We start from the raw sequence: 27,574 nt of genomic DNA, 5'->3' as shown, positions 1-27,574 counted from the left end.
TTTTGCAAAAGATTCTACAAGAGTCAACCCTAACCTCAGCCCTCCGTAGGTACAAGTGAATATTTTCCATGAATCATCGCAATCTGTCATAGAACGGGCTCGGTTGCAGCTTCGCAGGTAATAGGATGATTTAGATGAAAATGGCTGAGGTTGGGTGAAAGAACAGTTGGGCTCCCTGATAGACATCATGCACATCAAACCCCGGGAGGATTTAATCGAAGCCTTGGTAGCCTTTTGGGATCCCGTCCACAATGTGTTCCGTTTCTTAGATTTTGAGCTCACCCCACTTTAGAAAAAATAGTCGGGTATGTTGATTTTGGCCAAGAGTTAGGAAAGCACCAACTCATATTCCCCAGGGCTCCCTTGGTGCACAAGTTCTTCGATCTTCTGAATATCAGCAAACAAATGAACAAGGCCCACGTGAGCAAAGGGTGTTGTTCTTTCTACTTCCTGTATTACAGGTTCGGGCACTCAGCCAGGTTTGAAACACATGAAAAGGGGTTGAATAACAGACAAGACAAGAGCATATGGCAAATTCATCGTCGGTTTGCTTTCATCGTAGCATTTCTAGGGGTCATGGTCTTTCCGAATGCAAAGGGAACTATAGACATTTGTACAACCGGAATCGTACAGGTCCTCGTCGACAAAAAAGATCGCACACTTGTCCCATTAGTACTGGCGTACATTTACCGGGAATTAACCTTGTGCAAATCTGGGGATCAATTTTTCGAAGGTTGTCAGGTTCTTCTTCAAATGTGGATGATTGAAAACCTTCGCCGTCATCCTAAGTTCATGAGATATGCTTCGGACGGGAACAATTTCATCAAAATGTATGAGGAAAGGGTGGAAGAATACAAACCGCCAGAAGGTTTTGAAGCTTGGGTGTCCTATTTGAGAAAATTGAGAGCAAATCAAATTGAATGGACAATAGGATGACTTCCAGTAACAGAAGTCATATACATGACCGCTTCAAAGGGCTACTTGATGATGATGGGAGTGAGAAGTATACAACCATATGCACCACAAAGAGTTCCGAGACAACTGGGAAGATATCAGGTGATACCCGAAGAGGCAGATCTAAGCACCCAAGTCATCGAATTGCACCCAGAAGCAATGCTACCCGAGGCTTTAGTTCAAAGCGACTGGAATAGCTATCGGTATCTAAAAATGACACCCAAGTACCAGACTCGTCTAAGGGCGAAGTTGATCCCAATTATGCTGCTTGGTTTGAAAGAACTTTTTATGTGAACAATGAGCAGGAGCCCGAGCCCGAACCCGAGAGGCCCGCCAAAAGGCCTCATGTTCAAGCCTTCGATGACAAAATGCAGGAAAGATTAGCTTGGGGGGAAAAGGAAAAGAAATACTAAGCCAGCATTCACGCTTTGCGAGAAAAGTTGAGAAATATCACCTTCAACAATGATCTAAAGGCGCAAGAGGCCGAGGGTGAGAGGAAAAGGTTAGTTCAAGAAAATGAAGCTCTTAGAGCGCAGGTTCGACAGCTGAGAATAGCAGCCGAGAATCCGGGGAGAAGCAGGAAAGATGAAAGGCTCATTTACAACCTTACCCAAAAGGTGTGTGACTGTGAAGATGACCTGCAGAAAGTCGAGTCTGAACTAGCAAAAGTACGAACAAAGTTGGCTAAAAATGCAGAGGGGCGTGTAGCTTTCGTTCAACAGATAAAATAAAGATATGAAAGAGGGGTCACAGGGTGGGAAAAAGAGATTAGCAACCTTGAAAGTAAAATGGCTAAACAAGCCAAGAGTTTCAAAGCCGAGAGAGAAGTGAAAAAAGAGGAAAGGAAAAAAGGAGGAAAAACAAGAGAGAAAAGAAAAGGAAAAAGAGAGAACAAGAAACTGTGGAAAGGAAAATAATGGCAAAACAAGAGAGAGAAGTATGAGAGAATAAAGAACAATGAGAACTCTGAAGAATAAAAGAAAGGAAAAGTAAAAGAAAGAGGGGTTACAAATGGAAATTAGGGAAAAGCCGGGATGACGCAAGCAATTGATCAAATGCATAATAGAATTGGTTAACTGCTTAGGTGCATTACATTCCCCAAATGTGTGGTTACCTATCTGTTAATCTCTAACCACTAACAAGTTTGTTGTTGATGATTAGTACAGGCAGGTGGTTAGTTTGATTGGCATTCTGGCAACTCACCCTTACAACACCCGATCCAAAAACAAGTTGATCATGGCTAACCAAGAACTTGATGCAAGTGTGGTTGATCCGTCAAGAGAGGTGGAAGAATCGGAAGTTAATCTGAAAGATGAGTTGTATAAGCTGAAACAACAGATGGCCGAAATATACCAAACATGGGCAAAAGGGCACCCACCACCAGCTTACCCCGCCAACCCTGCTTACATCCCGCCATTGGCTTAGTCCCAGGAACCTCCCACTGTGAACTCATCTCCGGGCTTTCCCATCTACCAACAATACCACGACACCACTTCCTATACATCATAAGCTCCACCACCCTAACCAGTCCCGTACCCTCCTCCACCCGCCACTCCTGTTTTTGTAGCACCCCCACCCGTTGCACTACACTGATCCTCCAGTGAGCCTCTATTCCAGACTCATAATAACCAATATTACCCCCGAAGCCCACTTTCAAAGCTCCAGAACCCTATTCTTACACTCCTCATTTTGACCTCCATGTGGAAACCGAGAAGCCACATAAAAATCTCGAGCAGGAGGAGATGTTTAGGAAAGTTAAGAGCTTGGAACAGTCATTCAAGAATATGCAGGGGTTGGGAGGTCAGGTAAGCGTGGCTTACAAATATATATGTTTATTTCCAGATGTTCAATTGTCGGTGGGGTTTAAGATGCCCAAGTTTGATTTGTATGATGGGCACAGTGATCCAATGGCGCATTTGAGAGGTTTTTGTAGCAAAATGAGGGGAGCTGGCAGGAAAGACGAGTTACTAATGGCATATTTCAATCAAAGTCTGAGTGGTTCGGTGCTGGAGTGGTATACTCGGCAAGATCACGGCAGGTGGTACACATGGGATGATCTAGCCCAAGCATTCGCTTGCCATTTTCAGTATAACCTCGAGATTATCCTAGATCGCCTGTATTTGACAAAGATTGAGAAAAAGCCTGGTGAAAGTTTTAGAGAGTACGACTTTCGTTGGAGAGAGCAAGCAGCGAAGGTTGACCCTCCGATGAAAGAAAGTGAAATGGTGGATTATTTCCAGCAGGCCTTAGAGCCTACTTATTTCGGCTATCTGGTATCGGCTATAGGCAAGTCCTTCAATGGAGTGGTGAAAATGGGGGCCATGGTAGAAGAAGGGCTCAAGTCAAACAAAATCATGAGCTACTTAACTATTAAAGCAACCACCGAGGCCATCCAAAACGGTACCGGGGGAGTGATTGGAAAGAAGAAGAAAGAGGATGTCGTAACGATTGATTCAGAAGCTTAGTTGGACCTAGGGGCTCGTCCCATCACTATAATCAGCCTCGACCCCACCACCAAACATACCCCCATACTCCATTAACCCACCACAACACTACTACCCACCACCAGACCCCATTTTCTGTCCACCATGCCCAAACATACACTCAACCTCCTGCCCATGCACAATGGTGTACGTCATCCCCACAAAATACCTACCTAGCTCCACAAAATGCCTACTCACCCCCACGAACCTACCAAAACCTTCCTAGACCAGATTTCCGGTCCAATCAAGCATTTAAGAATGAGAGGTTGCAGAAGAAGAAAACCTTCACTCCATTGGGAAAGTCCTATACTAGTTTGTTCTACAGGCTGAGATAATTGGATATGCGGAGGCCGATCAAGTCAAAATTGCCAAATCCTCCCCCGAAAAATCTTGATTATTCTGTAAGCTGTGAATATTATGCTGGTGCTCCGGGGCATGACACGGAGAAATGCTGACATTTGAAAACTGCTATCCAAGAGCTCATTGATACAAATCGGATTGAAGTCCAAGCTCCGGAGGCACCCAATATCAACCAGAACCCATTGCTGACCCATCATGAGACAAATATGATCGAGATAGTGCATAAGGGAGGAGAGCCTAAGAAGCTTTCACAGACCGTCATGATGATTCGGTCCAGTGAGGTCAGGCCGATTGAAAAGTCAACAAGTGAGAAATCAGTGATCAGGTCGAGTGGGGCAAATAGTGAACCATCTGCGGTAGTCAAGAAAGGGTCCTCAAGTGATGTTACAGCGAAACAAGAAAGGGCAAAAGTGGTTGTGCCAGGAGCGGAGAACAAACCTGTCGTAATTGTGGAGGGTGCCTACACAGATCCCATCTTTATCAAGCCTATAACCCAATTACCGATAGTTGACAGCAAGGTTATTCCTTGGAATTATGAACGGGTGACAGTGACTTACAAAGGAAAAGAAGTTAAAGAAGAAGTCTATGAGACCCATGGTTTGACTCGATTAGGGAGATGCTTCGCCCCCGAGGAGCTAAGAAAAGCTAAAACCTCCAAAGATAACCCAGTGCTAGTGAAGAAAGCGGTAACTGAAGAAGAAGCAGAAGAGTTTTTGAGAAAGATGAAAGTGTATGACTATTCCATTGTGGAGCAGTTAAGAAAGACGTCTGCTCAGATTTCATTGTTGTCATTGTTAATCCATTCAGATGAGCATCGATGTGCCTTGATGAAAATCCTGAATGAGACTCACGTTTCCGACAAAATCTCAGTGAACCATCTGGAAAAGATAGCCAACAAAATATTCGAGGTAAACAGGGTCACTTTCTCCGATGATGAATTGTCTATGGAGGGCACTGAGCACAATAGAGCTCTCTACCTTACAATGAAATGTGAAGATTCCATAGTTACTCGGGTATTGCTCGATAATGGTTCGGCGTTCGGGGATTTGATGGCGGAGGTAAAGATTCAGTTGGTGATATAGTCCTTGAGCTGACGATAGGAGCAGTTGAATTCACTATAGAGTTCCAGGTGCTGGATGTAGCTGTTTCCTACAATCTGTTGTTGGGTCGACCTTGGATTCATGCTGTCAAAGCAGTCCCATCCACCCTGCACCAGATGGTTAAATTTGAATGGGATAAACATGAAATTGTTGTGCACGACGAGGATAATCTGTGTGCTCACAGTGATGCTATTATACTGTTCATTGAGGTTGAAGACGACAAAGTGCCATGGGTCTATCAGGTCTTCGAAACAGTGTCAGTTGAGAAAATTCCAAAAGGGAAATGCGTTCCAATTCCAAAGGTAACTGTTGCGTCGGTCATGGTGGCTTTTGAGATGTTGAAGAATGGTTTTGTACCCGGTAAGGGTCTGGGTGCATCTCTGCAGGGCATTATACAACCGATGTCTCTTCCTAAAAACCTGGGTACCTTTGGTTTGGGGTTCAAGCTTACAGTCGCAGACGTGAAAAGAGCCAGAAAGTTGAAATAGAGGGCATGGGTCCTTCCAAAACCTGTCTCACGTCTCTCTAGATCATTTGTCAAGCATGGTACCAGGAAACGACCAACGACAACAGTTCTCGGTTCTATGATTGATGTTGATGGAGATTTGATTGAAAGGTTTGAAAGATTGTTCGACGATGTTAACATGGTGGAAGTTGGAGAGGGTTCGAGTAAAGCAGATGTGCAATTTGTTGGGCCAAGTGCAAAGCTTAACAATTGGGAAGCTACTCCTCTCCTTACCTGGAAGGAGTTTTGGTAGTTTGCTTTGATTTTCTTTTAGTTTATCTAGATTATTTTAGGGTTGTAATTCAGATTCTATATTCCATTCGTTTGGATGCATAGACCTTGTTATCTTTTAAATTCAGAGAAATGCAATTTTCCTTTTCTTCATTCCTGATAGTTTTAATTTTTGTTTTTCTTTTCTTCCTTGTATAGTTCTTTTTATGTCGGTTTCAATAACATGATATGCACGAGGAATCTTCGGTCCAGTCTTAAAAACCAATCTAATTCTGAAATAATAATCCAATAAATAGAGTGTGATGATGAATCAGAATATGAGGATGATGAGGCCTTTGAGGAGATTAGTAAAGAATTAAGTCATTTTGAAGAAAAACACAAGCCTAACCTGAATGATACAGAAACAATCAATTTAGAGGACTCATATAATGTCAGAGAAACTAAGATAAGTGTCCATCTTGATCCACAAATCAGGGAGGAGATAATTAAAGCATTATTTGAATACAAAGATATTTTGCATGGTCATATGACGACATACTGGGTCTAAGCACTGACTTGGTGGTTCACAAATTGCCCACTAACCCGGCATTCCCTCCCATCAAGCAGAAGTTGAGGAAGTTTAAAACTGATATGAGTGTGAAGATTAAAGAAGAGGTCACCAAACAATTTGATGTAAAAGTCATTCGAGTCACGCAGTATCCCACTTGGTTAGCCAATGTAGTGCCTATGCCAAAGAAGGATGGCAAGATCAGGGTGTGTGTTGATTACCGTGATCTTAACAAGGCAAGTCCAAAGGATAATTTCCCATTGCCAAATATCCACATTTTGATTGATAATTATGCCAAACATGAGACTGGGTCTTTTGTGGATTGCTATGCGGGCTATCATCAGATCTTAATGGATAAGGAAGATGAAGAAAAGATGGCATTCATCATGCCATTGGGAATGTATTGCTATCGAGTAATGCCTTTTGGTTTGAAAAATGTTGGGGCAACTTACATGAGGGCAATGACCACCATATTCCATGACATGATACATAGGGAGATCGAGGTTTACATGGATGATGTGATCATAAAGTCCAGGAAGCAGTCTGACCACATCGGAGATTTGAAAAAGTTCTTCCAAAGGCTCCACAGTTACAATCTTAAGCTCAGTCCTGCAAAATGTGCATTCGGTTTTTCGTCTAGAAAATTGCTGGGATTCATAGTCAGTCGTCGGGGTATTGAATTGGACCCGTTAAAGATTAAAGTTATCCCAGAATTGCCACCCCTGAGGAACAAGACTAAGGTGATGAGTCTGTTAGGGAGGTTGAACTACATCAATAGGTTTATTGCCAAGCTCACGACAACTTGTGAGCCTATATTCAAGCTGTTAAAGAAGGATGTTGCGGTCAAGTGAACAGATGAGTGTCAAAAAGTATTTGATAAGATAAAGGGGTATTTGTCAAACCCACATGTGTTGGTCCCACCGGAACTAAGGAGACCTTTGATTCTATATTTGACGGTCTTGGACAATTCATTCGGTTGCGTATTGGTCAGCATGACATCACCGGCATGAGGGAGCAAGACATATATTATCTCAGCAAGAAGTTCACATCTTATGAGGTTAAGTACACTCACCTTGAAAGGACATGTTGCGCCCTAACTTGGGTGGCACAGAAGTTGAAGCATTATTTGTCATCTTACACTACTTACCTCATTTCTCGCTTGGATCCATTAAAGTATATCTTTCAGAAGCCTATTCCCACAGGGAGGCTCGCAAAGTGGCAGATCTTACTCACAGAATTTGACATCGTCTATGTGACTCGGACTGCGATGAAAGCCCAAGAGTTGGCTGACCATTTGGCCGAGAACCCGGTGGATGAAGAATATGAACCTTTGAAGACTTACTTCTCTGATGAAGAGGTAATGCACATTAATGATGTTGAACAGGTTGAAAATCCCGGGTGGAAACTTTTCTTTGATGGGGCTGCTAACATGAAAGGCGTTGGGATAGGAGCGGTACTTATTTCTGAAATAGGGTATCACTACCCTATTACAGCTCAACTTCGTTTCTACTATACTAACAACATGGCTAAGTACGAGGCGTGCATCTTGGATTTGAGGTTAGCCGTAGACATGGGTGTCCAGGAAGTCTTGGTCTTGGGAGACTCAAACCTTCTAGTGCACCAAATTCAAGGAGAATGGGAAATACGGGATATAAAGCTCATACTGTACCGACAATGTTTGCATGATCTTTGTCAACGGTTTCAATCAATAGAGTTTAGGCATATTTAAAGGATTCATAATGAAGTTGCCGATGTTTTAGCTACTTTGGCGTTAATGTTACATCACCCAGATAAGGCTTATATGGATCCTTTGCAGATTCAGGTCCGCGATCAACATGCTTACTATAATATGGTGGAAGAAGAACTTGATGGTGAGCCGTAGTTCCACGATATCAAGGAGTATATCAGGATGGGGGTATATCCAGTACAAGCCATAGTTGATCAAAAGAGAACAATTCGATGATTGGCAAGTGGATTTTTCTTCAGTGGAGGGGTTTTGTACAAAAGAACTCCAGATCTTGGATTGTTAAGATGTATAGATGCTAAACAGGCCACGACTATCATGACCGAAGTACATTCCGGAGTTTGTGGACCATATATGAGTGGGTATGTTCTGGCAAAGAAGATTCTTCGAGCAGGTTATTATTGCCTCACCATGGAGCGAGATTGTATCAGTTTTGTGCGCAAATGTCATCAATGCCAAGTACACGGAGATTTGATTCATTCTCCGCCATCTAAATTACATACAATGTCTGCACCATGGCCCTCTGTTGCTTGGGGTATGGATGTCATTAGACCAATTGAACCAGCAGTATCCAATAGGCACAGGTTCATTCTGGTGGCCATTGATTATTTCACCAAGTGGGTTGAAGCTAAAACTTTCAAGTCCATGACCAAGAAAGCAGTGGTCGATTTTGTGCACTTAAATATCATTTGCCGGTTCAGGATCCCGAAGGTAATCATCACCGATAATGGTGCTAATCTCCACAGTCATTTGATGAAAGAGGTATGTCAACGGTTTAAGATTACGTATCACAATTCCACCCCATACCGCCCCAAGGCGAATGGAGCAGTCGAGGAAGCCAGCAAGAACATAAAGAAGATACTCCGGAAAATGGTGGAAGGTTCCAAGCAATGGCATGAAAAGTTGCCTTTTGCGTTGTTGGGTTATCGCACTACTGTTCGCATTGCAGTAGGTGCGACTCCTTATTTGTTGACATATGACACTGATACAGTGATACCCGCAAAAGTTGAAGTCCCTTCCCTTCGAATTGTCGCTGAGGCCAAAATTGATGATGTTGAGTGGTTCAAAACCCGCTTAGAGCAATTGAGTTTGATCGATGAGAAAATATTGGCAGCAGAATGTCATGGCCAATTGTATCAATAGAGAATGACAAGAGCATATAACAAGAAGGTACGTCCACGGAAGTTTGAAGTAGGTCAGCAAGTATTGAAATGTATCCTTCCACATCAGGCTGAAGCAAAAGGCAAGTTCGTTCCAAATTGGCAGGGGCCTTTCATTGTAACGAGAGTGTTGTCCAATAGTGCTTTGTATTTAACAGATATAGAAGGCAAATGTGTAGAAATGACGTTCAATTCTAATGTAGCCAAAAGATATTATGTATGATTTCTTTGGTTAAATTGTGTTTATTTGTACTTGGCATGTTTGGAAGATTGGAATGACGAAGGCATTTTTTTCTGCTATCTAAACACTTTATCCTTTGTTACCCCTTTTTGGGCCTTATTTATTTCCTTCCATACCCCTCTTTTGGAATCAGTAATAAAGTTCAGAAATGCAGGCGCGAGAGGTAAGAAAAAGAAAAGAAGAAAAAAGGGGAAAAGAAAAAAAAAGAAAAGAAGCAAGAAGAAGTAAAGAAAAAAAAGAACAACAAAACAACAAAAAGAGAAAAGGAAGAAAGAAAGAAAAGAAGGAGAAAAGAGAAAATCACAACAACAAAGCAATTCTATGACATGAACTACGTCTGACCTGATTCCTTTTAAGGATACGTAAGCAGCCTCACAGTTCGGTCCCATCGAAGTAAAAATCCAAAAGTCCTCAAGAAAAGAAACTGGGGCAAAAGTTGCGGTCGTTGTAACAAATTTGATTCCAAGGTTGTAATTGTGAATCCAGTTGAGTTGTTTTGAGCCTTTTGATACCCTTTCTTTCTAACTCCAGCCAAAAGCCCACATTACGGTCCAGAGAAAGACCTTCCAATCAGTCTTCGAGAGATGCCAAGTCGAGCAAGTAGAGGTGATTCATATCAGGGGCACCACTCTGGTCCAAACAAGGAAAATGAAAAATGAGAGAGTCTTATTGGTGAAAACCCTCGCGGGCACTGTAAGGCGATGGATGCTGAGAGAAAATAAAAAATGAGAGAGTCTTATTAGTGACAACCCTCGCGAGCACCGTAAGGCGACGAAAGCTGAGAGAAAATAAAAAATGAGAGAGTCTTATTGGTGAAAACCTTCACGGGCACCTTAAGGCGAAAATGAGTTGAGAGATGAACAAATGAGAGAGGTTTGTTGGTGAAAAATTTTCAGGACACCGCAGGCCGAACAAGGTCAAAATTTTGGTGAAGAAATTGGGTTTGGAAGATCTCGGGGCGTAAAGTACGGCAACTGAAAGTTGATTGGTTAGATAGATTGGGCCGATTAATCCGATATGCATGTCATGATCATTAGTACCAGCTGTTCCATTCAGATAAGTCTCTTTTTCCCCTTCTAGCAGTCATCCGGTTTTGGATTTTTCTTATCCTTAACTCTCAAAGTCATTGCATTTCATTTCTTTTGGGTTTATTTCTCTAAGATGTTTTCAATGTCGGTCCTGTTTAAGCAAATAAGAAAGGATTTCAAAGCTCATTACCAACTTCCAAAATTGCACAAAGTACAGTGTGGCCAGAACATACCAAAGATAGTATGATGTAAAACAGGATATAAAGGGTCAGCGAAAGTTTCATCGGTGGAATAATTTAGTAATTTCACGGGAGATGTAGAGGTTCAGATAGATGGGTCAAATATGTAATACAACGGTTTGGGTATAGAACACTCGGGTCATCCAAGGTCACGTGGGTGAAGGTCAAGCGGTTCTCGGCCAGTTCGAAAAAACCAGGCAAAGCAAAACACGACAGCGGAGAGGCCACCTTCAGCAAGAATGCCACAAAATAACCACCATATTTTAAACTAACAAGATTTTTCTTTGATTGGAACAGAGGCAAAAAGTTTTGTTGTTTCGGAGAAACCCTCCGTAAGAATAGGCAAGCACTAGATAGGTTTGACCGTAAATTCTCAGGACCCTCCTGGAAAATGAGACCTAGTTTAAAATTCAAAACAACCATGAATAGAAAAATCTAGCATAAATGTACCCCAAAGGAATATAAGTTGGCTTCAGAGTTTTTATATTTGAGATAGGATTCAATTAGGAGTTTTCAGGGTCCTCCTGGATAATGGGATGTAGTTTTAAGACTTTCTTAGATAACAAGATTTAGCGGAAGTCACATCTTTAGAAGATATAATTTAGCTATAAAACTATCATTGGGATCTGGCTTTCAAATTCTTAGTGATATTTGGTAACATGATTCAGTTAACACTCATAGATGTGCCCAGCCAACAAACTGGGGCAGAATTTTTTTTTATTTTGTCTGTTTTGTTGAAATGAGGCACCCACTTGGAGAACAAGGGAAAATAACATGAGTTTCAATTATGGAAAGGAGTTCAGACCCAAGCAATCAGGCACCCACCTGGAGAACAAGGGGAAGTAGCAATTTTAGAAGCAGTTCAAGTTTCGGCAATCAGGCATCATCTGGAGAACAAGGGAATACAGTTCAAGTTTTGGCAATCAGGCGCCCACTTGGAGAACAAGGGAATATAGTTCGAGATTTGGCAATCAGGTGCCCACCTGGAGAGCAAGGGGATACAGTTCAAGTTTTTGAAATTAGGCGCCCATTAGAGAGCAAGGGAATACAATTAAGGTTTTGGCAATCAGGCGCCCACCTGGAGAATAAGGGAAGACAGTTCAAGTTTCAAGGGAAAGTAGTTTCAGGGAAAAGCAGTTCGAGTTTCAGCAATCAGGCGCCCACTTGGAGAACAAAGGAAAACAGTTCAAGTTTCAAGGGAAAGCAGTTTCAAAGGAAAGCAGTTCAAGTTTTAGCAATCAGGCGCCCACCTGGAGAACAAGGGAATACAACTCAAGTTTCAAGATGAGTCAGTTCGAGTTCAGCAATCAGGTGCCCACCCGGAGAACAAAGGAAAACAACTCAAGTTTCAAGAGGAGTTAGTTCGAGTTCAGCAATCAGGCGCCCACCTCGAGAACAAGGGAAAACAACTCAAGTTTTGAAGAAACACAGTTCAAGTGTTGGCAATCAGGCGCCCACCGGGAAAATAAGGGAATTCACTTCAGAATGCAATTCAAGTCAGCAACAAAGAAAGCTCGCGGCAAGAATGCGTGTCAATAGTCCGAGATGATCAATAGAAGTTAGTCACAATCCAGAATTAAAAAAAAGCAAGAAGTGAATCCAAATGCAGAAGTAGATGAAAGATGTGAGTTGCTCAATACATGGCTGAAATCACGAGCATTGTATGTCCGGTTTTAATCTGAAGAAGAATGAACTAGCACCTGCAGCTAGCAAACGGCAAGGTTAAAATCTAAAGTCTGCATGAAGAACCATTCAAGACTCAAGATCAAGCTTCAGAAGACTTATAGATAGGAATCATGTAACTCATAGTTGACAGGCTTAGTTAGTCTTTTTCATTTTTTGATTTTGATGTAATAACAGGACCGCGGACCGGAACCTCGTTGGAACGGCACCTCACTCAGCTCTCCAACTCATGTCTCCATCACTTTCCCGAACTACACTGACCTGATTCCTTTATAGTCAAGGATATGTAGGCAACCTCGGAAGCAAGGTGCGGTCAAATCTTTCAAAAATGCTTCCCATGGGGTATTCAAGCGGGCAAAAATCGCTCGTATCCACTCACTTTATCTTTGCACGAAAACTCTTCATGTTTCCGAGCAAAGAGGGGCAGTTGTGAGCACGTGATTTTTGCCCCATAGGAATTACTCTCATAAAATACAAGAAAAACAATTTTCTCCAATTTTTGCAATTTTTATAGGATTTTTTTGGAGAATTTTAATTAATTATTTGCCTTTTTGTGCATATCTAATTTCCATTAAAATAAAAAAATACCAAAATACCATGCATTGCATTTAGGTTTGATTTTACATTTTTTGGAATTAATTAGTAACTATTTCTTTGGTTAAAAATGAAAATCACAAAAATAGCTCATTCTACACCTTTTAATTTTTAGTTTATTGATTTTTCCCTTTTAGTTTAGGACTAAGTAATTGTTATAATTATTTTCATTAGATAATTAGTTTAATTTTACAATTTAGATAATTTAGGATTTTAATTTTTAGGATTTCATTAATTAAAGAAAAATTTAAAAAGGGGGATAAGGAAAAAGGTCTAGTGTATTTGGGCTGAAAATCCAATTGTCCAAACTTCCCCAGCCCAAATAGCAATTACACGCCCAGATCTAGCCCCAGAAAACCCTGACCCGTCACTGACCCGCCCCATTACCTCTAACATAACAGACCCCTTACTAACAAAACCTAAATTCCCAAAAATCCTAAAGCGGCGCCCCTGACTATTGTTCTTCTTCTCCAGTCCGATTCAATCCCAACTCTCCTGAAAACTCAGGCGAGTTCACTCACGCGCACCCTTATCTCACCACGTCAGCAAGATTCTAACGGCCTCTGACAAAATAAGAAGGTTCCTTCCGAATTTTTCACGTGCCTTTTAACTCTTGAGCGATTTGTTGGATGGATGGGAGCCGTGGATGGATGGAATCAATCTATGCCCTCCATCTGTCCCTAAATCGTTCACGGAAGATTTGAGAGGATTTCTAGATTTTTAGAAGAAGGTTCGAGATTTTTGAGGGGTTATATAAGGTAAGGATTTTCTTGTTTAGGGGGGGGGGGTGGGGCTGAAAAAACAGAGAATTTTGAGGAATTTTTCGGGCAGATTTAATTTGATAGAAAAATTAGGGTTCTAGGAAATGTTTTCTTCTGCTCTGTTGTTCATCTTCGTTTTTTAGTTTAATTCCAGACATAACAAAAAAAAACTACAAATATTGGCTTCTTTTAGTTTGATATTCGATCTTTGTTTTTTTCATCTTTAAATTCGGAAAGTTCACTTTTATTATGGAGTTGGATTGAGTTCGAGAGTCGAAGTTGTTCGAATCGTCGATTGCTTGCCGATCGAGGTTTTGTTCGTGGTTGCTAGTTTCTATTTCTCAGCTGTTGTCACTCCCAATTTCAAGGCCGGATTCGTTTGTATTAGATTCCAAACGAAATTAATCAAAGCTTCACGCAATTAGGTTCAATCTCTTTTTCTTTTCTTATGTCTGTTTGGATGTTGATTGAAAATACGATAAGAGCCATGGGAATCCATTTATAGAAGTAATTCTTTGATTAATTCCATTAGAGGTTGAATTTGGAGTTAGCATTCAGTTTCAGTTCACGTCTGGAAATGATATTTGACATGTCGTTTGTTGTTTGAATCCTACACTCACTGTTTTGATTTGCTTGAGCATGCTCAGTTAGCAAAAGTTAATTCGAATGGTTATTTTCTATGCCTCGAATGCTTTAGCCATTAACTCAAAAGTTAATTCATTGTTCTGCCCTGCCTTATGACTGTCAAATGAGTCTGAATCAGTAATGTATATTCTCATGGTTCTTCACTTGGTTATCTGATTCTCTAGTACGAGTGATTTCTGGTGCTAGAATATTTAGACCGTAGTTAAATTGTTAGGGTCGTATGCCTGCTCGTCGACGCCTAAATCGTTCTGTTCTCTTCTTTTGAACGAGCATAGCAGTTTGTGCTTGGATTATGTTGTTATCAAAAGATTAATCACATCACTTTAGGAAGGTTGAAATGGCTGCTTCAATCTCTTGGAGTTTCATGAGTTTAGTCGTCTTCCTCATGTTCTGATTTGCTCGATCCCTTATATGTTCGACTGAGAAACGTTAGACTTCATGACCATTAGTTGAAAGCTTGAATTGTTGGTGTACTTGTGTGTGATTTTCCAGAAACAATCTTTGCTTGCCTCTATGCATGTTAATTGGCAACACTTAACTTCATGTAAAATTAAAGCTTCCAATCCATGTCTCTAAGGTTTGCATTCCTGGTGCATTTGTTGAACCCCACTGATTCTAAGTTGTATTTGTTTAAATCTTAGTCAATGGGTTTGTTGTCATCTTTGGATTAAATTTTCATGTTTGTCCCTTTTCTTTGCTATTATAGTTTGGTGATGTTTGATTTACAGTACCCATATGAGCTTGCTAACTGTTCTAGTTTTCTGTTATCTTCGTCATTTTCTCGTATATTGAACCCCATAAATTGTTCTCACGGGCCTTATTCGTTAAAGTCGATACATGCTGCTTCTAGGATACATGAGTGAAGTTGTATATGAAATTCAGTGAAGTGTGAAAGTAGTTAATTGTTGGATTATATTGCTAAAGAAACTTGTTGAGAATTGTTTATACTGTTGGTGTAAGAATAGTTACATTCAAGGGGCCATATCATCTTTTTTTTCCTTTGATTTTCTGGAATACAGCCAAATCCACTAGGAATAAATACCTTGCCTCCTTTTACTGATTGTTTGTCGCGGAAATATGTAACTTTACAATTCATATATTTATGTGGCTTTTCTTATGGTTCATCACTAGAAATTAGTAGAAGCACTTAGCATTCCATTATCAACATAGCTTCACTCCCCGTACTGGTGGTAGTTTGCACTATTTTATTGGTTAGCGTGATTGTGTATACGTTCGCGTAACATGATTACAATTCTAAAAATCAATTCGAAGTATGCATTCGCGCAACTTCGGTTAAACTCTCTTAATATTAAAATTGTTTTAATAGGCCACTAATTAATTTTAGTTTATATAGTTTTGAGGTGTGCTATCTACAGTTTAATTATTCATGGCCCTCATATTGATAACCTAGATATAAAAATAACATATGATCATAATTTGCTTTAGGCACGTTTAATATATTATCGTGGTCGTGGACACGTTAGCGTGACATGATTACGATTTTAAAAACAAAATCGGAGTATGCGTTCGCGCAACTTTGACGAAACTTTTCTTAATAATAATAAAGCGTTATTAATTGTGGACACGATCGCGTGACATAATTTTTGACGCGCCGAACAAATGGGTACATGTGCGCGTGACCCGTTTCAAGGTAATTTCTTAATTAAAAGGCTGTAAAAGGTAAAAGCACCTAGGTTCTTAAATAAGTAACTAGACAATTTAATAAGCCAAGTATGATCAAAGCTTCCGTGCTAGAACCACGGAACTCGGGAATGCCTAACACCTTCTCCCGGGTTAACAGAATTCTTTACACGGATTTCTGTGTTCGCAGACCGTAAATAAGAGTCAACTTCCTCGATTCGGGATTTTAAACCGGTGACTTGGGACATCATAATTATCTCAAGTGGCGACTCTAATTTTTAAATAAATAATCCCGTTTCGGTTATTACCACTTTCTACCCCGGAAGGGGGTAGAAAAAGGAGGTGTGACAACTATAATGCAAAAAAAGTTGGACAGTTTCAGTTATAGAAGAGCTACGGATGTTAATTGCCAATTTACCATCGACATCTTTTGTGAGTCTTCATTCTTAATTTTATGTTGTGCTTTGGTACCTTTGATAGCTTTAAGCAACAACACACTCTTTCTTCTTTCTAATAGCAGATTGTCAAAAGTAAATATCTTCTTGCTGTGTTGACAGAGGTCCATTGATATAATTAAAGAAATCCCAGTTCTCAGGGTGTTGATTTTAGAAAATGCACAAAGCTTCTGTACGATTACCAATTACTTTCATTTTGAGAATGATTTTCATCAAATCCTTTCCTTCTTAACAATAACAAACTATATCTATTCTGTCAAGTATGTTTTACTTCTTGTTCGAATATGAAAACGAAACCTGAACTTGTATATAGAATTGTTGCAAATGTGCAGTTTATTTGATGTTATAGAGTAAAATGTGCTTGTTGGCACTGAAATTAAGGTGAAAAATCTCCGCATACCTCCCTCATTTGTTGTGGAATTTACAGAAGTTTTTGGTTTATGAATTTGGAGAATATGATTGAACTTACCACATAGCAGGAAACATATGTTTATCACTATTCCAGGAATTGAACCTTGCAAGGGAATGTAGTTGAGACTTGAGATTACAAGTTTCAATTTGAGGTTTCAAAAGTTAATGTAAGAAGTAAGAAAGATCCTATTGTGTCCCTCAACTATTGACTTTCGCTTAACTTTGCCGTCTATTAGAAGTTGCAAACAGAAAAAATCCTCATTGGGACCTCCTCGCTCAGTTGGTGCAACCCTTCCCTCTCCTCGCTTTCTCTATGCCCCTACAAAGAGACAATTCCATCTTTGTCCTCCAACCCCTCCTCACTCCCTACCTGCTTGGAAAATATGATATGTATGGGTAAAGGTGAAGTACCTTGCGCTTTTCTATCTTGCTTCTTGTTCAGTTATTTCTCTAATGTTTCCTTTTCATTATAACCACCGGAAATTTGCAATATAAAATGATAATTGATGTCTTCATTTTTCCTTGCTCCACAGGACAAAGGGTACTTTGTTTTGAATGATGTTCTTAGGTATGTAGAAGGAAATGATACTGTTAACAGTTCAGAAATTGTCAATGGAGTCGAGGATGTACCACCCGTGCATATGACGTCCGATCCAGGTTGGATTTTTGTCAAATTGTACAACTTTTCTGCCCTTTCCTTTTCAAATTGCTTACCTGATTTTTTTTTTTTTTTTTTTTTTTTGTAGAACCAGCTGATGTGCTTGATCCTCCAAATCACGGACAGCCGAGCTCTCATGCAGCAGAAGAAATTCAAATTGTTGAGGAAGTAGTTCATGGTTCTTTGGAAGGTAAGAGACTAGTTGGTAATGAAAGAGAGATTGTGGTGGAGGCTGAATCTCATATTATTGAGAGCCATAATTATGAGAATGCAGAACCAGGTTGCCCAAGAAGATGCTCCTAAGAAATCTGATTTGCACCTAATTTTTGACAATATTTAATTTTTTTTTGTCACTTCTTTTATATAAATATTTTAGGAGGTTTTAACGTACAAATTTTTAGCTTTGTTATACTTTTTATTATAGGTTAAAAATACAAAATTTTAAAAGGTGAATTATTACTATTAACATTATTTTATATTTATTCTTATTTTTAAATAATAATAAAAAATCCAAAAAATATTAATTTTTCTTTAAAATTTTCGGGAGAGATTTAAAAAAATAAGAAAAAAGGAAGTATGGAATTAAAAAAAAGAAGAAGTAAAAGTAGGTGTAATTCTCTTTTAAAAAAGTAAAAGAAAGTGAAAAATTAAAAAAATAAAAGTAAAGTTTTGTGAAAATTTTTAAAAATAAAAAGTAAAAGAAAGTTGGAATTAAAAAATAATATAAAGGTAGCTGAAAATTTAAAAAAATTAAAATTAAAATAAAGTAGAATTTTTTAAAGAAAAGTAAAAGAAAGTGGATTGTTTTTTTAAGAAAAGTAAAATAAGTTGAATTCTCTTTTAAAAAAGTAAAAAAGTGGGATTTTAAATAAGATAAAAGTAATTAAAGTTGGAATTTAAAAAATAAAAGTAAAGAAAGGTGGTAATTCTTTTTATAAAAAAAGAAAAACAAAATGTAAGTGGGATTTCTTTTAAATAAAAAAATAAAAAAAATTAAAAAAAAATCTGAAATTTTTTGAAAATTCTCCTATAAATAGAAGAGAAATATTTGAAGAAAAGAAGAGAAGAGAAGAGGGAAGAATATTGAGAGAAAATAAATTTTCTTCTTTTATGCTAAAGAGAATTTCTACTAGTTTTACTCTTTCTACCTATTGCTTTCAACAAAAAAAAAAACATATAGCCATTCATTACCTTGTTTAAAAAAAATACCTCAAAAACAGGAGCTAAATCACACCAAAAATCAAATCCAAAAGCTTCAAACTCAATTTAAAAGATAGCCCAAAATACTAGCCCGAAGAGGCCGAAGTCGAGTTCGGTTCGAAAGGTTTCCGCTCGTTGCCTCTGATTATGGTTCATTTGCACATTAAATTTGATGGTTGTTTGCTCCATATGTATTGAATAAGATCTTCATCTATAAAAGGTTCATTCTTTTCTTAACCAATGTTTCCATTATTTTTCTTTCACCGTATTTCCTTTTGATTTGTATATTATATTTTGGTTATCTACCAACTTGAAAGATATGAACAAAAAAAATGAAGGAAGAGCATCAAGAAATAGAATTCGTGAAAGACAGAATGAGTTTCTTCAATGAGATTGTAGTTCATAGGGAAAGATAGGAAAATGTATTCAAAATGGAGAGAGAACGATGTAATAGCTTGGATCCAAATTAAAGGATGTTAAGTCAATAGCAAATTTGATACCGACATGGGTGATTAGGTCCATAATAACTCAAATCATATATTTCTTCAATAATAATTCTATATTCATAAATCATGACCTTGCAATAATCTCAAAGTAGTTTTAGGAAGAAACATAATCATGAATATTTGTAGTTTGCTTTAAATTGAATACAATCCTTTTAGAATAATCGAGGCGCGCCATGCCAAATAAAATCTCAAAACTCATGGCCCTCATTTAATTAATTTTAATCCTTAGAAATCGAGGCATGCCATTTAGTTGAATTTTCCATGGCCTCGCAAACTTGAAAGTGCGTAGTTGCTTTAGGCGCGCTATTTTTTTTATAAAAAAAAATTCCTAAACTCGGGTGTGCATTTTATGTGACCCAAATCCAAATCTCAACAACGTTAGATAAAATGTGTCGTGGACCGCAGGTGCATTTCATGTGACGTGGTTCAATACGTGTTTTATATGACGTTGAATTTTTCCAAATTTTTTTTAATTAAAAGCGACTAATAAGTTAAAAATATACCATAGGTTGAAATATGTTTTAAAAATCAGATAATAGGCCAATTGTAATAGTTTAAGCGACCGTGCTAGAACCACGAAATTCGGGAATGCCTAACACCTTCTTTCGGGTTAACAGAATTCCCTACTCAGAATTTCTGGTTCGCAGACTTCAAAAGGAAAGTCGAAATTTCCTCGATTTGGGATTTAAAATAAATTGGTGACTTGGGACACCAAATAAATTATCCCAAATGGCGGCTCTGAATTGAATAATTAATCTCATTTCGAATAATGTCACTTAATTTGGAAAAACTCCCTTATATACCTTCGGGTGTGTAAAAAGAAGGTGTGACATTATGCATGGATTGTAAGTTCTCAAACAAAGAAATGCCCCATCAAAATCTATGTACCCGCTAATTCAAGATTGGTTCCTTCAAAGGGTGCAAAGCAGCCTGTTAATTCAGTTGCACAAGCTCCTGCTCCTCAATCATCAATTCCGACTGCCTCCGGTGGCAATGTACCTGAATCTAAAGTTTCCCAGGCCGGAGGTATCATATCAATTAAAATTCTGCACTAGCATGAACTATATCACTATTCTTATTTTCATTTGTGAACCAGCCTTTGCTGGGGCTGCTAAATTGGGATAGGATTTTCATATTTGATTTTAGAATGTGAAGGGAGACTGAAATAGACGGATGTTTGAGGTTTTCTTCATATTATGGGCTATTGCATCTACTTGCATTATCATATATGGCTGTTTATCCATTGGCTTCGTTTCTTATTGTTTACAGTCTTATTAATAGTGTTGTTCCATCTAATTTTTTTACTTCTGATTCTTGCAGCTGAGGGGCACTCCATTTATGTCCGCAATTTGCCTCTGAATGTTACTATTGCTCAACTTGAGGTTGAATTTAAGAGATTTGGACCCATTAAGCAAGGAGTTGTACAAGTTAGAAGTAATAGGGTTGGTTCAGAAAGCATATTGTACACATCGCCGTCCTCTTTGTTTACTTAGTTTTATAGATATTTAATACAGTATCTGTGGATTTTCCTTTCTACAGCAACAAGGATTCTGCTTTGGGTTTGTTGAATTTGAAGATTTGAGCTCCATGAACAGAGCGATACAGGTTTGTTCCCTCAAGTCTTTTTAAAATGGTCCATCTTCGTGTGAAGTTAAAATCTGTCCAGCATCCAGATGTTGTGTTATGATTCGTTGCCTTGTTAGCTGTTGAAAGATGCATTATGGAAAACAACTTTATAAGAGATTAAAGGGACCTATAATCTGCAACCCTGAAGCTGTTTGAGATGACTTACGAACTACAAACACACACATACATATTTTTAAGCTCATTAAAGTATCAATTAAAATCAACCGAAGTTTTGTCTGATGGATTTTATAGTACATAGACTAGATCTATAATGTGGGGATATTCCTTCTTTTTTAATTTCCTCCCTCTTTCTTTCGAAGTTATCATGATGCTTCATGTTACTAGGTCTTTTTCACCTCTTTTTTTGTTTCTTGTACTTCAAACATGCTTTATTATGCTTCATAGGACTAGGTTTTTTTCATATTTTTTTGTTTGTTGGACTTCAAAAAATGCTTTATTATGGCTACTATTACATTGTTTGGTTCCATGATTTAACTATACCAAATCTTTTATTCAGGCATCACCTGTTACCATTGGAGGCCATCAAGCTGATGTTGAGATAAAGAGAACCACAACTAGAGGTCAGATAAAAGGCTCTATTGTCCTTAAAAGCAGACAGATATCGACTTCAACATCATGGAGTAGGGTTTGAAATCCTGAAAATTCCCGTATTTATAGATTTCTGTCAGTTTCGACATGCAGCCACCACATACGGTCCGTATGTTGGACATACGGTCGTATATTGGTCGAATGTCAACTCTCAAGCCTATGATGGTGCATATGTGGTTAATATACGGCCGATATACGGTTAATATATGGCTTGTATAATAAATATACTGCCCGTATGTTGAAATGTATATCCTCCGCATGTCAAATTCAGAGACTTGAATTTTTCAAACACTTTTGGTCTCAGCAGACGTACAAATTAAGTCATTAAATGGTTCTTTGTTTATATCGTCAAACTCTGATTTGTTGTTTGAACCACAACTTCATCACAAAAATGAGACATCTAGTTTTTCAATGTCCTATTGCAGTTGGTAGTGGGAGAGGCCGTTTCCCTTCTGGTAGAGGGGGATACCGAAATGACAATTTCAGGGGCCGTGGAAACTTTAGTGGAGGTAGAGGCTATGGTAGAAATGACTTTGTTGGAGAACGTGAATTCCAGGTCGTGGAAGGAGTCAGGGAGGACGAAGTGGTGAAGGTTACCAACAAGGAAGAGGGAGAGGTGGTCGGAGAGGTGGCCTAAATCACAATCCTGCTTCAGCATAGTTTGGGTGGAGAAATTTTGGTGGCAAAATTTGACCTATTTTTTTGTTAGCCAGTTTACTTGTGAGTCGAGAATTTTTTTCTAACAGATTTTTTGTGTAGGTGACGTTATGTTTCACAGGGTAGAAAATTGTAACTTGCACAACTTTAGTCCTTAATGTTATTTCCAACTAACTATATTGTTTAACCAAAAAATATAACTTCAGTCAAACCTAGAATTTAGAAGAACACGGGTTACTGATAATTAAAAAAATATGCAAAGGAAAGTAATTTGAAGTAATTAGAGTGTAATCAAGAGAAAAAACAAGTAAATCAAAGTATATTCCGATGACATCTCTTGTCCCTACAATTGATCAGATACCTCCCTTTTATAGATATCCTGAAGATATGCGTTTTCCCCAAATCATAATGAGGCTATTATGAATAACTAAAGACATCGAATGCTACGTTACATAATCATTATAATCAATACAAATTCTCTAACGTATCCAGTATTTAATGCCTGCCAAATTCTGTATCTGCGCTCTTTACTATGGTCAGATCCATTCCTTTTGATTCTTGAATATAAATGACTTAAACACGTACGGCCACCCATGCCTCTTCCTTTGTCCTTGCTCGTTTCTATTGCTGCTCGTGCCTCTTGATTAATTGTAATTCTTTGACTATTTGACCAGTCCACGTGTCTTGACACGTCATCTTTATATAAATGTAATTTTTACCAATACAGATAGTCCCCCCACTTTCTATGTATTCATCAGTTGAATATTTGGGAAGTGGATTTCATTAAAACGAGAATTTTTGTCACCATTAATGCTATGACAAAATTGACGCTTCAATTGTCACTTCCATTTAATACTCCGTACACGTATCAATTTTTCATTGGTTCTGCAGTTTTTGCAGCCTCTTTCAAGGTTTTTACGGTTTCACTATTTACGAAGTGCTAGTTATCATAATTGTGATCCTTACTTCACTACAATTTTACCTTTGGCGGTCGATTATCAATATAAGTATAACTTCCTCCCTTGTCTTTTACCTCATAAAGTTTTACTGAACACTTAAATTCTCCATTCTCTGTTTACTTCTTCTTTACATCATTCCTCTGCGCTATGTCTTCACCAAACCCTCACTCTCGAGAAGTCTCCATTGTTGATTCTTTCCCCAATGCCCCTGTTAGGCATAGAAGGGGAGGTAGGCTTCGTAACTTAGGATCTACTCGAGGTGGTTCGTCTATGCCTTCTTCTAGTTCTGGTCCCTCTTCTAGAATCAGATGTTCCCTTTCTCACAAATCTTCTTCTATGAGTAAAGAACCTTCTGAACCATTACACGAACCTTTAGTAGAAGAGATAGTCCCTACAGAATTATCTTTTTACAACGATAGGGAATCTCTTAGAAACCAGACTGCCGCTTTAGATCGTGTCGATACTTACCCCCACTCAAATTACAGAAGTTTTGACTCCTATGGTTCGTAAGGACTGTCATTGGAGTAACGATTTTCCCATTATTATCCCTAATCCGAATCAGAGGATAACTTCTTATTTAACTGGGTTTTCTTTTGTTTACATATACCCTTTTATTTTAGGGTTCAGACTAGCGATTGACCCAGTCATTCTCGAATTTTGTCGTTTCTTCAATGTCTGTTTGGGCCAAATTGGTCCGATTGTATGGAGGGTTGTTTCATGTCTAAGGCATTTAGCCACTAAAGCCGAAGTTCCTTTTACTTTCCCCCACTTGATTCATCTTTACTCACCTAGGCTTTTTCGCAATGGTGTTTTTACACTAGTAGCCAGGAGTAAGAGGGTTTTGGTGAGTCCCGAAGATGACAAAGACCACGGCTGGTATGCCCGATTTGTTGCTGCCCCCACTGTTGGTTTAGTCGGTGAGGATAATGTTCCCTTCCCTGAGAAGTGGAATTTTGCACGTAAGTCTTTTAACCTTCTCGTACCTTTTTCCTTCAAGTTTGTCAACTTCTATAATTTTGCTTTTGTTGCTTTTTTTAGCTACCATGGGAGTTGTGGAGGATGTTCCCAACTTCCGTGGTTGGGTAGATAAATTGCTGAAGATCACACCGATGGACGGTAGGTCTTGGAAAACACTTTCTAACCGTTTTGGTTTGAAGGTAAAGACTCATGGTAAGAATTTATATTTTGTGCCTTACGTGTCTATATTCTCTTTTATTTCTCTAATTTCTATCCTTTTTTTCGTCAGGATTTTCTATTCGAGGAGTTACTGCTGAAGCAGTTGCGGCTTCTCGTGTTTCCTCGGGAACCCGTACTCCTTGAGGAACCCGTATCTCTCTAGAAAGAGCCCGGGAAATAGTTTTGGGTTCTTGTTCTACAAAAAAGAAAGTTGCAGAAGAGGAAGACTCTGAAGAAGAGGGAGATGAGGGCTCCCTGGTGACAAGGCCTCGAGTTAGAAGACGCATCGTATCTGATAACGAAGCTGAAGTGTCGGTTTCTCTTACCGAACCTGTTGAAACTCCAATAATAATTCATGACGATGACGTCACTCCCCATGATACTCGTGAGTCTATTGACCAACTTTTCGTCAACGGATTTGGCCGTGAAGATGTTGGACCTGTTTTAGACGAAGTACCCATATCTTCTTTTCCAACTCCCGTGCTCGTGGTTCCTTCCTTACCTGCCCCAGCTATTTCCGTTCCTTCTTCTACTGCTTTCACCTCTTCTCCGGCTCCTCCTTTGACTATTCCCCCTCCTATCGTTCATCATACAGAAGCGGGCTCTTCAAGTAGAAGTGTCGCTATGAGGCGGGTAACTATTGAAGTTCCTGCCGAGAGCAGCCTTTTGAGAAAGTCAGGTCAGGCAGATGCATGGTTGGAGTCTTTAATCGGCCCAATTGAAAAAGCCAAGTTGGAGAGTCATAGTTCCCTGACTTTAATGAATGATATCGTATATGCTGCTTTGAAGGTACTTTCCTTCTCTTCTTTTTTTGCTTTATAATTCGACTATCTTTGAGGATTCTTACTTCCTTTTCCCCTTTTCAGGCCAACCTTATTGGCACAGAAATTGTAGCAACCCCTTTGTGAGGGTACTACTTAGGAAAACAAGTCTAATTTCCTACTTACAAAATATTAAAAGAGATATTAATAAAAATATCTAAAATAATTTTAGTAGCGGAAGTAGGTCCATGCGAAAAGGTTCAGAGTGCAATATATATATTTTTTTTTGAAAATAAACCATAATTTTATTTTAAATAAAATACAATGTCAAAATATTAACATATGGTGATATAACCCTTCTGGATTAATCAACAGATTAAAACAACTTCCTAACAGATTTATACAATCATTCAAAATCACTACAAGTTTGTATTGTACATAAATTTCAAACTATCGGGTAAAAAAAAGAAACTAGTTTTCTCCTTTTCTACATATTTACAAGACAAAGTGTAAATTCAGCATATTACAAGACTTGAGTTATTAAAACAACCTAATACAATAAAATAAGTTACAAATTCAAGTTACAAGATTTTGGTCTTTAAAATCCAACAAGCCTCCAAATAACATAAGTGTGACATATATATATATATATATCCTGTATATCATGTACATGTCCCAAAATTATGCAAACCAAGGTGCATATGCAAATGTGATCTCCATAAATTCTCCCAAAAAGACTACTTCACCCTGGCCATCTTCAGATTTCATCCCGAACATTTCCTACGATAGAAAACAACTATCGCTAAACATAAAGCTTAGTGGTGTATAAACTTTAGGCTTGGAGTCATTAAATTCTCCAATTTCCCCTTTTTCAGTCATAGTTAGCTCAATTTAACATTATTTAAAACAAGTGAACAAATATATCAAACATATCAATATCAAACTTTGAAGTGTTTCCAAATATCAATAACAATGTTCAAGAGTCTAGAAAGTGTATACTATCAATTTAAGAGAGTATACCAAATATCCATTTTTCGCCCAATATGTACGTCATGCCATCACACTAAGCATAATCAGATATCAAGATGGACCGAAGCCCCAAATCAAGTAGGGTCAAAACCCAATAGACAAGAGAATCAAGAACCATATTAAAAATGGCTTCCTAGTTCGTACTTAACACGGACAAGTTCCATAATTCAAGACGAACTACAAATCCAAAGTCAAGATGGCAAAAGATCCAAATCAAGAGGCATGCCAAGATGAGTGACAAAGTCACTGCCACAAGAAGGACAAAGTCCCAACAAGAATGCAAAATGATCAAACAATCCGTATGAATGGGCGATTTAGCAAATATCTTACAATACTTGATATAGTACGAATATAACAATATAAATTGAAGCCAAGAAAAATAAAATATCAAGTTATTTTAACATTTTCTAGCAAGCAAAAAGAGTACAAGTTTATACACAAACCTTGGTGTTTTACCACGAAACAGTTCAATCACAACTTGGGGACGTTCGAATCGTCTATGCCGTAAACAAACCAAATCTGTCCACTTCCTCAAACAATTCCCCTTTGATTTTTTTCAAGGGTTTATATACCTTAAATACATAATCAAGTATCTAAATAAGTTCAGTGATTTAGCAAGTCAAACTAAATATGATATTGGTGAAAATTACCCAAAAACGTTTGAAACAGAAATTCTGGACAGTATCACTGTTCCGAGTTGTGACTCAGTTTTGAAGATTTACACGGACAAACTAGACTTTATGATCTTCACAAAAGTTGTAGATCTATGTCTTACCATTTCATAAAATCTTGAATCACCTCCATATCAATTTTGAACAAAAAGTTATGCTAAAATTACTAACAGTAGTACATGGAGTATTTCTAAAAATGGAAATCTGGACAGCACTTGCCTTGTACTTTTTGATCCTTTTTCAGGTAAATACCAACAAAACTAGATTTTGGTTCCTTCATAAGAGTTATAGATTTATGAAATACCTTTCCATAAAGTCTTGGATCACTTAAATCGGAGCTCTGTACAAAAGGATATGTAGAAAATTCTAGTAGGTGTCTAGTATAAAAACGAGTTTAGAAACTTACCAAGAGGAGAAACTTGATCTTCACCAAAAACGAAATTTGCTTGTTGATTTAGTAGAAATCCATGGTTTTTTTTCATGAAACTTCATATTTTCAAGTTTCTACGGAGGAGAGAGATAGAGAGAAGGAGGGATAGATAGAAAGAGAGAGATGGATAGCTACTCTTCTTTGTCTTGAAGAGTAGGAACAAAATGGTTACCCAACTACTAAATATTCTTAGATAAATAAAAAAGGTTGGAAACCAAAACTTAATTATATATTATATTTAATAACAACTAGTCAAAAATAATATTAAGTGTTACATATAGCAACATCATGAAACTTCATTGCCAATATTAACACAACCTAAAGTAAGAAATTTTCATATATTGACCATTTCACATTTAGGAAGTGCAAAGTAAAATATTTCATCGTTATAAAAATTTCCAATCAAGAATGCAAATATTATAAAATATTTTGGGGTGTTACAACTCTCTCCCCCTAAAAAAAATTTCGTCTCGAAATTTACCTTGTACTAGTCCCGAAACAAATGTGGAT

At 38.2% G+C, this 27,574-nt stretch overlaps 3 protein-coding genes and 1 long non-coding RNA gene across 9 annotated transcripts; 3 read left to right on the top strand and 1 right to left on the bottom strand.

The window, feature by feature from the left end:
* The first annotated feature begins 2,696 nt into the window (after positions 1-2,696).
* Positions 2,697-3,419, top strand: LOC138882503 (uncharacterized). The gene has a single exon (XM_070163159.1). The coding sequence runs from the start codon at positions 2,697-2,699 to the stop codon at positions 3,417-3,419; it is 723 nt and encodes a 240-aa protein (XP_070019260.1).
* A 4,028-nt stretch (positions 3,420-7,447) lies between these two features.
* On the top strand, positions 7,448-7,909 carry LOC138882472 (uncharacterized). Its single transcript, XM_070163157.1, has one exon. It carries the CDS (start codon positions 7,448-7,450, stop codon positions 7,907-7,909), a length of 462 nt encoding a protein of 153 aa, XP_070019258.1.
* Positions 7,910-13,301: 5,392 nt separating this feature from the next.
* Positions 13,302-22,184, top strand: LOC104239543 (nuclear transport factor 2-like). 6 transcript variants are annotated; one of them, XM_009794195.2, is made up of 8 exons: positions 13,302-13,627; positions 17,316-17,439; positions 17,529-17,630; positions 20,064-20,172; positions 20,467-20,588; positions 20,686-20,751; positions 21,290-21,353; positions 21,807-22,184. In XM_009794195.2, the coding sequence occupies exons 3-8, from the start codon at positions 17,616-17,618 to the stop codon at positions 22,016-22,018; spliced, it is 588 nt and encodes a 195-aa protein (XP_009792497.1). In that variant the 5' UTR covers positions 13,302-13,627; positions 17,316-17,439; positions 17,529-17,615; the 3' UTR covers positions 22,019-22,184. The 6 variants fall into 6 exon arrangements, with proteins under 6 accessions (XP_009792497.1, XP_070023804.1, XP_070023806.1 ...); XM_070167705.1 differs by lacking the exon at positions 13,302-13,627 and adding an exon at positions 13,643-14,055; XM_070167703.1 differs by lacking the exon at positions 20,064-20,172 and having other exon boundaries at positions 17,019-17,439.
* Positions 22,185-25,446: 3,262 nt separating this feature from the next.
* On the bottom strand, positions 25,447-27,201 carry LOC138886300 (uncharacterized). Its single transcript, XR_011404964.1, has 3 exons — positions 27,041-27,201; positions 26,407-26,535; positions 25,447-25,714 (listed from the first exon to the last, which is right to left on the bottom strand). It is a non-coding gene; the product is annotated as an uncharacterized lncRNA (long non-coding RNA).
* Positions 27,202-27,574: the final 373 nt, after the last annotated feature.

Source organism: Nicotiana sylvestris, chromosome 2 (assembly GCF_000393655.2).
Source record: "Nicotiana sylvestris chromosome 2, ASM39365v2, whole genome shotgun sequence".
Lineage (NCBI taxonomy): Eukaryota > Viridiplantae > Streptophyta > Magnoliopsida > Solanales > Solanaceae > Nicotiana > Nicotiana sylvestris.
The sequence above is the reverse complement of the archived record's forward strand: the minus strand, read 5'-3'. Positions and strand labels throughout refer to the sequence as shown.

Excerpts from the sequence above, each read along its gene's own strand:
- LOC138882503 (XM_070163159.1), top strand. The coding sequence starts at position 2,697 with ATGTTTAGGAAAGTTAAGAGCTTGGAACAGTCATTCAAGAATATGCAG.
- LOC138882472 (XM_070163157.1), top strand. The coding sequence starts at position 7,448 with ATGAAAGCCCAAGAGTTGGCTGACCATTTGGCCGAGAACCCGGTGGAT.
- LOC104239543 (XM_070167703.1), top strand. The coding sequence starts at position 17,289 with ATGTCTTCATTTTTCCTTGCTCCACAGGACAAAGGGTACTTTGTTTTG. Across the intron at positions 17,440-17,528 it reads GCATATGACGTCCGATCCAG|AACCAGCTGATGTGCTTGAT; the intron begins GTTGGATTTTTG and ends TTTTTTTTGTAG. Across the intron at positions 21,354-21,806 it reads AAAGAGAACCACAACTAGAG|TTGGTAGTGGGAGAGGCCGT; the intron begins GTCAGATAAAAG and ends GTCCTATTGCAG.